Source organism: Elephantulus edwardii, unplaced genomic scaffold (genome assembly GCF_000299155.1).
Source record: "Elephantulus edwardii isolate Elephantulus edwardi_28Jun2011 unplaced genomic scaffold, EleEdw1.0 scaffold00096, whole genome shotgun sequence".
In the NCBI taxonomy this organism is placed as follows: domain Eukaryota; kingdom Metazoa; phylum Chordata; class Mammalia; order Macroscelidea; family Macroscelididae; genus Elephantulus; species Elephantulus edwardii.
Window position 1 is genome coordinate 2,297,613 of NW_006399846.1, and position 10,540 is coordinate 2,308,152.

The 10,540-nt window shown below is 39.3% G+C and overlaps 1 protein-coding gene across 1 annotated transcript in view; it reads left to right on the forward strand.

Moving 5' to 3' along the window:
• VWF (von Willebrand factor) overlaps positions 1 to 10,540 on the forward strand; it is a 227,928-nt gene that overhangs the window by 154,609 nt on the left and 62,779 nt on the right. The window contains exons 31-33 of the mRNA XM_006891361.1: positions 3,632 to 3,796; positions 4,718 to 4,761; positions 5,182 to 5,359. Of these exons, the coding sequence (XP_006891423.1) occupies positions 3,632 to 3,796; positions 4,718 to 4,761; positions 5,182 to 5,359 (387 nt within the window). The remainder of the gene's footprint in view (positions 1 to 3,631; positions 3,797 to 4,717; positions 4,762 to 5,181; positions 5,360 to 10,540) is intronic.

The following is a 10,540-nucleotide window of genomic DNA, read 5'->3' on the forward strand; positions in this document are numbered from 1 at the left end:
AAATCCTGGAGAATTTTAAATTTATTAATTTTAGAAGACTATTCTTTAAAAGACACAGCAATCATTTGTCTATTTGCTGTACTGTACCACTTGGAGTTGCTGTGATGCTGAACACTGTTCCATAGTTGTGTCAAATACCATAATGGTTACCCATTATGTACAGTGGTTGGACGAGCTTTCAGATTGATTCATGTTGGGAAGCAGGAGTGTCATCCACTTCCTAAATGAGATGCTTCTGGAAATGCTACAAACTCTCTTATAAATGTACAGAAATGATGTTAATTATAGAACAGAGTTCAGGTCTTTTGGGCAAAGCTTACTCTGAGTAGTATTCGACTCGACAACACTTAACCAGTGCTAAATGAGACAAGTGCTGTTATATCTGGAGGAACATTCTTCCACTTTGCACATCACTCATTGCCAATGTGCTGTATGAAGTAATCTGGGTTTGCAGTGATGCTGAATCTTGTGCCATGGGGATACCAAATACCAGAATGGTTTCCCATTGCGGACAGTGTTTGGTGGAGCTCCCAGTTGTAAAACAGGTTTGGAAGCAGTAGTGGCATCCACTTCCTAAACCACATACCTCTGGAAGCTCTATGATCTTGGAGAAACAATGATAGCTATGAAAAGGCGTTAGATCTTTTGTTCATAGAGTCCCTGTGAGTCGACCTCGACTTGATGGCAATCAACAACAACAATAACAACATTGAAATACCACTTTTGAGGCCAGAGTGATTCATTATGGGTTCCTGAGAATGGCCAGGAACTTTTCTGTGTTCTGAGCCCCTTGCCAGTAGCAGCCTAATGAGCTAAGGCATGGGATTAGGACACTGCTTTCGGAAGGATGCAGATACGGCCCAGACTTGTGTCTCACAGTAATTTGTGCTCTAAGTATCAACAGAACGCGAGCCAGGTTAGACAACACAGTGCCAGGGAAAGCTGTGTGAATGGAGTGATATTCCCTCGTGACAACCTGGAAGGTTGTCCTTTGAAAAATCCATCTTTTCTGAAGTATTCCTGCAAAGAATTCTTCACCTTCCTTCTTTATATCATGTCTAAACTATTCAAAATGCGTAAATCACCTTGGGCTACCTTTATTTCTTATTTTTACATCTCTGACACAAACGGAGAGTTCTCTGAGCAAAGGGCATGATTTTGCTTATTTTTGTGTTGTCTGCATAACACACAAAATAAGAGCACGTGTAATGTCTGTTGAATGAATAAATATTTATTATTTTAGGGACAAGGACACAAAATGATCTTTCTTTCTCTCTCTCTCATTGCCATCAAGCTAGAATTGACTCCTAGCTGGTCCTCCAGTGGGTTTTCAGAGGCTGTAAGTCATATGGGAGTAGAGACTGCCTATCCTTCGCCTGTGAAGCAGTTGGTAGATTCAAGTTGCCTCCTTTTGAGTTGACAGTGCACCTCCTTACCTGCAGGCCCCAGAGTTTCCTACTAAAAGACCAGCAGTATATATTTAGATTACACAAGTTGAGCTTACAAGAACTGAAAAGTTGCGCATAGAAACCCAGCTGTAATACAAATTGCAGATACTTAGCACCTTGTAGAAAACACAATCAGAGAATTTAATGATAGAGACATTTGTTCTTTAGCATCAAGAATCCAAATCCAAAGAAAGATTTGATTCAGGAGAGAAAGCAATTGTGTCCTAGAGGAAACCAAGGAGAGTTTGGGCAATATCCCAACCCTCAGTTCCTCATTGCACATGAGAGGACACATACTCAGAGTTCAGCCTTTTATGTCTCTTTTCTTATCCCTTAACCCCTTGGCAATCTCACCCAGTATTATGTCTAGATTAATTTATATACTTGTGACTTCAAAACCCAACCTAGACCTACAGGTTTTCATAGGCAATTTTATTCAAACTGACCAAATTTCACCAACAATTCTCCTCATCTCATAGTCCTCTTGCTGTTGTTATTGTGTTCTGTAGAGTCAGAACAGAGGCAGTTAGTCCCACAGGAGGAGGTTGTCCATCCTTCCACAGAGCAACTGGTGATATTGAACCACATGCCTTCAGGATTACAGTGCAAGCTTCTTACCACTAGGCCACCAGAGCTCTCTTTAGAAGATAGAAGTTCCATCCTACTGGTTGCTTAAATTGAAAACCTCAACTCCTCTCCTCTAGATAGAATTATCAACAAATTGTAATGCTATCTTCAAAATATATTGAGCTTCACACCACTTCCTACCATACCACCACCATCTGCCTACTGCAAGCACCCATCATCATTTTTCACTTGGGTTGCTATAATAGTACTTTCACTGGAATCCTATCCCCCCCGTATGCCCTTTTAATAATAGATATTATGGTGATTCTTTAAACACCAAAGCCAGCTCATGTTAGTCCTCTGTTCCAAACCCATGGCTGGCTTTCTGTTTCATTCAGCAGATACGCTAGATCCTTATTATGGAGTATAGAGTTTTGCATGGCCCGAGTCTTACACATTTTCCCACTTAGTCTATTCCAACTACCCTGGAGTTGTTATTATATGCTGTTGAGTCGCTTTTGCAACCCTATACAAAATAGTTCTGAACCCTGCTTTATCCTGAGCCAATCTCACGGTCTCTGACACACCAGAGTTTAAGATATTTACACCAGTATTTAAGATATACCAGTATATCTTCTCTAAGTCTTTTTTACTTCCAGTTCTCCCTGCTTGAAATGTTTTTTCCACCAGAGAGCCTCTTGGATATCTTTCATCTTTCAACTCTCTGTTCAGATGTCACCCTTTCATTGAGCTCTTCCTTGACTATTTTATATGGAAAAATAGCACCTACCATTGGACACTCCTCATTGTCTTTACTCTCTTTTTGTATTCCATAGTATGTATCCATATATGAAATTATATTTACTAATTTTTTTTCAAATTTACTTATTGATGTTATAGCTTTACCTACTTGATTTACGCTGTGTTCCCATTGTTTAAAATAGTACCTGGCACATTGTAGACCTGAAGCTAATGTTTGTGGAATGACTGAATATCTCACTCAAAGAGCTGTACAAAAGAGGACATTGACAGGGTCCAGCCCCATTATATCGAACAGTTCTGCCAAGAGAAGGGACAAGGATTAAAAGAAGACACAGAGTGGCTACTGCTGATGACAAATAGCAATTTTTATTTTTTAGAAAAAGCCTATATAGGTTTTTAGTAGCACATCTGCTGTAACAAACACATTATCTCTTTCTGTCCAAGATGTTGACTATCTGGTCAAACATTAACTCTCATAGACCTCAGCACAATACAAAGATGTTTTCCAGAATACCTTATTGTGTGCTCTAAGAAACAAAGAGTTTTGGTTGACTACATTCCCTAAGGTCTGAGACCTTTGGTCACTCTTATTCATTAACATCCTACTTCCTTGAGCTGTTTATTGCCAAGCAGATGTTCTAGCCAAGATGGAGTTAGTCTTGCTGGTTTTACAGTACAGGGCTAATCTTGCTTTAAAAGTTAGCTTGGCTCTGACAGGACATGATGGTGGATGGGGCCAGTCTGTATTACATGAGCCTCTGTGCATATGCTGGGTGTAACTTCAGGCCTTTCTGACTTGAATATATTCAACGAAAGCATATTGATATGAAGTCTTGCTTATCTGCTGATTCTAGGAGTGACAGTATTCCCTATTGGGATTGGGGATCGGTATGATATATCCCAGCTGCGGATCTTGGCTGGTCCAGATGCCAGCACCAATGTGGTGACGCTCCAGCGGATTGAAGACCTCACTACTATGATCACGTTGGATGGTTCCTTCCTCCACAAGCTGTGCTCTGGTGAGGCTTGTAAGACCATTATCTACCCCTCCCCCCCCCAAAAAAAAAAAGTCTGTTTAAGAGATGTAGGGTGCTCAGGTGCAAAGTTTGGCTTTGAAAGAAGATTTTAATATAAACAATACATTTGAAATTTCTGCTCGAGATAGGGTTTTACTCCAAAATTCCAAGGGGCCTCCAGAAAGTTCTCTGTGTATAGTTCTCCTTCCACCCAACTTTCCATCCAAGCTTTAAGAGAGAACGCGCATGCCTTCCTGTTTGTGTAGAGGAGCCTTAAGCAGAAGAAGTAGAGTGTTGACCGGGAACCACGACATCTTACAGGTCATGGTCTTCCCAGAGCTCTGCACTCTCCTTTCTGCACAGGTGTGAAGAACTTTAAAAAGGCAGTAACTTGGAGTCTCATATCAATATCCCATAGTTTGTGAGTTAAAGTTAGAAAGTCAGTGGGTTTTTTTTAAGCCATATTTGATTTTATATACGTCCTTAGTATAACTAGATGCCAATCTAAAGCAATTACAGGCTTACTGTCTTGTTACTGTCCTGTTAGTTAGTAGCTCTCCTATAAGAATCATAAGTAAATCTCATTCAGCTTTTCAGGATTTTGCTGCATGACTCTAGAGCACCAATCTATCTATGAAAAAGGAAAAAGAGATAAAGATGGTGAAAATTGTAAACTGTAGTTGCTGCCATATTATTAGCATATTACTGCTATAACTTTTGTTGGTAATAATAAAGAGAATTTAAATAGTTACAGGATGACCAGTTCTCAATATTCTGTGTCTTCACTGTTGAGCCCACTCAGGTTTTATTTTAATCCCAAATTGTTTTGACTTCCAGGACTAGGCTCGTTGTCCAAGTAGACATTTGAATGGTTTAGTATTTCTGGGTGGGGAGGAGCTGAGGACCTGTTTTTGTTTCTTTCAGGCTTTGTTAGGGTTTGCATGGATGAAGATGGGAATGAGAAGAAGGTAATTTTTTTTCTTTCTGTGGTTTCGGGGCAGGGGGAATCATAAAGGTATGTTAAGAGTCCTTGTTCTCGTTAACTAACTTTTCCTTAGTCCAATTCTTCCTTTTATCGTAAGTTTTACTCTTTTAAAAAAATACTATTTATTTAAAAAATAAACCAGTTTCTTTATTTTTTATCACAAAATTAAAATACATTGTTTTTGAGAACAGATTCTTCTAATCATAAATTTTAGTTTTGGAGACCACATGTACATATGTGTTCTGAATCTCATCTCAGGTCCAGCCATCTTGACCTTTAAACCTAAATCCAGATCCTAGTACTTTTATATTCTCATAACTGTTCATTGACCTGACAGATGGGTTTAGAATGAGAATTCCCTCAGCCTATTCTTTGCCTAAATCTGGTTCTTTCTTCTGAACAGCCTGGGGACATCTGGACCTTGCCAGATCAGTGCCACACAGTGACCTGCCTGCCAAGCGGCCAGACCTTGTTGCAGAATCACCGAGTCAACTGCGACCGGGGACCAAAGCCATCATGCCCTAACAGTCAGTCTCCCATTAGGGTAGAGGAGACCTGTGGTTGCCGCTGGACCTGCCCCTGTGAGTCCTTTGCTTCACCAGCGTAGACAGTATTGAACAGACATTGCCTTTAGGCTGGCTTTGCAGAAAGGGAGACCAGAAGCCTACCAGCCTGAAGTACCCTTTCACCTCCTCACCACATACACACAGTGCTACTTTCCATAGTTTTTCTTTCTCCCATGCTTCTTCGATGTGCCTTCATACTATCTCAGGGTTCATTCTTCTCTTCCTCTGCTTTTGGAAGGCAATTAGGGTTATGTATCGCTATGATTAAACATCACCAGAAGAAAGAATTGCCTTTCTGAAGTTAGTGCTCAGCTTGGTTGTTGTTAAGTTAATCTTAGTGCTTGGGGTATAACTGTGGAAATATAGCATCACTATAGACATCTCCAAAAACTCTCAATTAACACCCACAACTGTACTGGGGCTTGGCACAGCAGTAGGCATCAGAGTGGTCTGGTTTAAGAGGAGGCATGCAAGCCGAAGAGAGCATTTTTGCATGAGGACGGGTTGTCCTCTCTCATGTTGGGAGAAACTGATTTGGTCACTGTAGTCCCGACTCACGAATGGATAAATCGTAATCTTTACATGGAATAGGCCCAAAATGTATAATTGAAAGAGTATTTTTTTCTCTTTTCATTGTGATTTGAGGGAAAGTTTACAAAGAATATTGCTTCTTCATTCATTCATACACATTTTGTTTCATAATATTAATTATAAAACCCACATTGTCATTTTTTCCAGTTCCTCCCATTCTCATTTCCATTAATCCTCCTATCCTACCCTTTCCTGTCTTCTGGGCTTTATCCTTAGGAAAATTCTGCTCTTTTGATCGTAGATGTTGGGTTATTCTAAGCAGTGAGGACCTCCCTGGTGTTATTGGTTACCTCACCGGCCTGCCTGTTGTTTGACAGAAAGTTGAGCCATGGGTATGAGTTTTGTTCCAGGTAAAAAGAGTGAGTAAAGATCACAATATTGGGAGTTCCACCAGTCTCTGTAAGATTAGTAAGCTTGGCCTTTTGATGTAAAACTCTATCTCAAAAACAAACAAAAAACTGTATCTCACTCTTCCTTTGGAAAATATTTAATGGGACAAGTTTCTGGCCAAAGGAAAATTGGGAAATTTTAGCAGATCTTATGACATTTCTTCTGGTTTCATAATCAGTCCCATGGCCACTTTTAATCTTTCATATCGTTCAGTCACATTTCATTTTATAACATTAGTTAATAAATTTGGCACTTGGGAGCCCACTCCAATGCAATAATTAAAACTCTGCACTTGATTTAGCATTAAAACTTCTCACCCCAAGCTCATGCTGCAAGCCCTCTGAGAAAGGGACTGTATGGTCAGCTCCTCCCCTAGCCTGGAGCCCGGGAAGGATTTGGGAGGACATTTGGAAGGTTCTTGTGTGACTGGCCCTGCTTAGAGACGGCCCTGCACTATGGCCTAGAAGAAGTTTAGAACAGACTTTTTTGCTTGCTAACTTGCTTGAGAATGCCTCAGAGGCCTTTCCCTGTTATCCAGGCCTGGAGGGTGGGAAGTAGTTCATCTCCTCTCGCTGGCTGTTCCCTTTATTTAGAAATAACTACAGGCTGACAAAAAGGTACAACAATAGCACACAGAATTCCTGTGTATTCTTCACTCAGATTCTATGAGTGTGACATGTTAATTACAATGTTGTTGTTGTTAAGTGCTGTCGAATCGTAGGCGACTCATAATGACCCTATGAATGAAAGACCTGAACACTTGTATAAATTTCATCATTTCTCCAAGTTCTTAGAGTTTCCGGAGGCAAGTTATTTCGGAAGTGGATACCACTCCTGCTTCCAAATACAATATGAGGAATAAAATGGGGAAATTAATATTGCTACAGCACTCAAATTTTGCCAGTTATGTCACTAATTTCTCTTTACTGGTCTAGAAATCAACTTGGAAACACACTGTACCTGTAGTTGGCATGTCTGCTCAGGCTTTGTAAATCTGGAAAAGTTCCTTAGTCTTTCTTTGATTTTTATGACAGCAACACTTTTGAAGAAAACTTGCCACTGATTTAACAGTATGCCCCTTGATTTGAGTTAGATTCTGGCTGTGCACTTACCCCTCTGCTTCTTAGTTGATAATATCATAAGGCTCATGATGTCTATTTGTCCTGTTACTGGTGATACTAACTTGGATTGTTTGGTTAGGGTGGCGTCTGCCAGGTTTCTGACTGTAAAGTTATTCTTTTTCTCTCTGCACATAATAACTATCTTGGAAATACTTTAGAACTATGGAAATATTCTGGTTTTCATCATAGTTCTGCCTACTGGTTTTAGCATCCGTTGACTCTTGTCTGGAGCAATGTTTATGTAGTGTTTGCCAGGTGGTGACTTTGGAGTTCCATCATTCCCTCTACATTTATTAACTGGAACTCTACCCAAAGAGATTTCCCATATCCTCCTGTTTGTTTATTAACTCAATATGGATTCATGGATTTTTGTTTTAATCTGTGAGGCATAATCAATGACTAGCATTACTTATTTTGTTGCTCAAATCATACCATAATTTGGCCACTGAGAGTTCTTCCAGTTTTGCTTCTGTGTCTTCTCCCCCCCCTTGATTTTAAGAACATATTTTTTCTCTTTTTAAGTTTGTCATTACTTTCTAGCACCAAACTGTATCTGTAGGCTCATTTTGTCCTTTTCTTGCATCTTTCCTGGAGTCATCCATTTCTTGAAGCAATGCTGTTGTTGAGTACCATCCAGTCAGAACTAACCCATAGCTGACCCTCCAGTGGGTTTTCAGAGGGAGTAAATTATTTGGGAGGAGTTTACCCTCTTTCTCCCACAGAACAGCTGGTGGACTCAGGTTGCCTGCCTTTGGGATTGTATTGCTGGAGAATGATGTTTGGAAAGAAATTAATACCTGAGTGTCAGTTGTGCATGTTTTTAGGAGAAGCCAGTCCCTTGGAATAGAGCATCATGCTTGGAAAGGTGGAGGGTCAGCAAAAGAGAGGAAGACCTCAACAAGATAGATTGACAGAGTGGCTGGAGCAATGGGCTTGACTATACCAGGGATGGCATGGGTGCCACAGGATAAGACAGGATCCGGTTCTGCTTTTAATAGGGTAACTATTGGTTGTGGTTGACTTGATTGCACCTAACAACAGTTGTTCAGAGTGATACTGTAATGCCATTGCTCTCTCAGCAGACAGAGCTAGGCATCATATGCATGAGTGTTTATATCATATATCATATTATATATTCTATCTATCTATCTATCTATCTATCTATCTATCTATCTATCTACCTATCATCTATCTATTCTCTCTTCTCTCTTCTTTCTTCTCTCTCTCTCCTACCTATTCTGTCTATCTTATAAATATCTAACCTACCTATCTACCTACCTATCATCTATTATGTTCTATCATCCTTCATTTATCTGCTGGCACCTATAGTTCTAATCTAATACCACAAAGTTCATCCTCACTTTGTTTTACTTTTTCAGATATTGAAAACATGTCTCTAATTTGCACAATATATTTCTATGTGTGCTTAATTTCAGAATACAAAAAGCAGTTTCGTACTTGTGTGGAAAATAGTTTTTTATGTCGATGTATAATTTTAGTAGTGTGCTGTGTTGTGTACTGTTGAGTTGGCACTGACCTTTAGCTGACCCTCCGGTAGGTTTTCAGAGTCAGTTCATTACATGGCAAGAGATTGCCCATCCTTCCCCCCTGGAGCAGCTGGTGGCTTCGAACCATGTGCATTCTGATTGCAGCGCAGGTTCTTACCACGAGGCCGCCAGAGCTCCCTAATTGTTAGTAGTACATGTGTAATTTTATTTTTTACATTTAAATACCTGATTTGCTTGGAGTTTATTCTAATAACATATTATAGAGCTCAAATGCTATTGTTTACAAATAGCTACCCAGTCATCCTTCTATCATGTGTTGAAATGTCCATGTTTACCATAGAGATTTGAGATTATATCTTTATCATACACTAAATTTACATACTTGCTTGGATTTATTTCTTGGGTTTTCTACTATATTCTACTAGTCTGTCATATTCTGTCATATTCTACTAGTCTGTTAGCCTATGCATCTAGCAGTAACACACTATCTTGGTTACTGAGGATTTACGTTTTGATATCTGGTAAGACTATAACTTTGGCATAATTTTTCATTTCCATCATTTTCCTGGCTATTCTTTATGGGTTTTTTGCCCATCCCCTTAAGCCTGTCTTAATTTTAGAAAATGGCTCTTGAAGATAGCTTGTTGTTGGATATTTCTTTTGAGCCAAAATTGGGAAAAATGCATATTTAATAGTAAAGTTAGGTACATTCACAATTCTTGCCATTATTGTTTGGTTTCATGACTCTATTTTGTCATAATATTTTGTAATGCTGTGTGCTATACAATGGTTTGCTATATGACTTTCATTGTGGTTTTATTTTAAATTTACTTTAAATTAGTAATTTTTTTTTCAAATTCTTTTAAATTGGGAAGGTTTGTACTATTGCTCTGCACACTATCTTCTTACAAATATCCTTTTTTTTTTTTACCTAGGTCCCTTCCCTTGATTTCTTATTATTTTTCAATACTTGTTTTTTTCTAAAGTGGTAATTTACATAGTGGATTTGTTGATAGGTGCCTTCAAGTTGACTATGACTCATAGTGACCCTGTTGTGAACAACAGATCTGAACCTTACCCTCTCAGGCTTCATCCTCATATGCTTGGGTCCACTCTTACAGTCACTGTGTCAGTTTATCTTGTTGGAGGTCTTCCTCTTTTTATATGATCCTCCACCTTTGCCAGCATGATATTTTTCCCCCTTCCCAACAAAATGCCTAAAGTATGTGTGACAAAAATTCACCATCCTTGACTCTAAGGAGCACTCTGGCTGCACTTCTTCTAAGAGAAATTTGTTCTTTGGTCTTCTGTGGACTGTTGAGTACTTTTCTCCAACACTACAATTCAGATGCATCTATTTGTCTTTCATCATGCTTGTTCAGTGTCCAGCTTTTAGATGCATTGGAAACAACTGGAAATAGCATGCTTGGATCAGGTACATCTTCATCTTTAAACTGACATTGTTGCTCTTCAGCACTTTGGAGAGATCTTTGGCAGATTCTCCCAAAGCAACACATTTTTTGATTTCTTGACTGCTACTACCATGGGTGTTGATTGTGGATCCAAGTAAAATGGAATTGTTGACA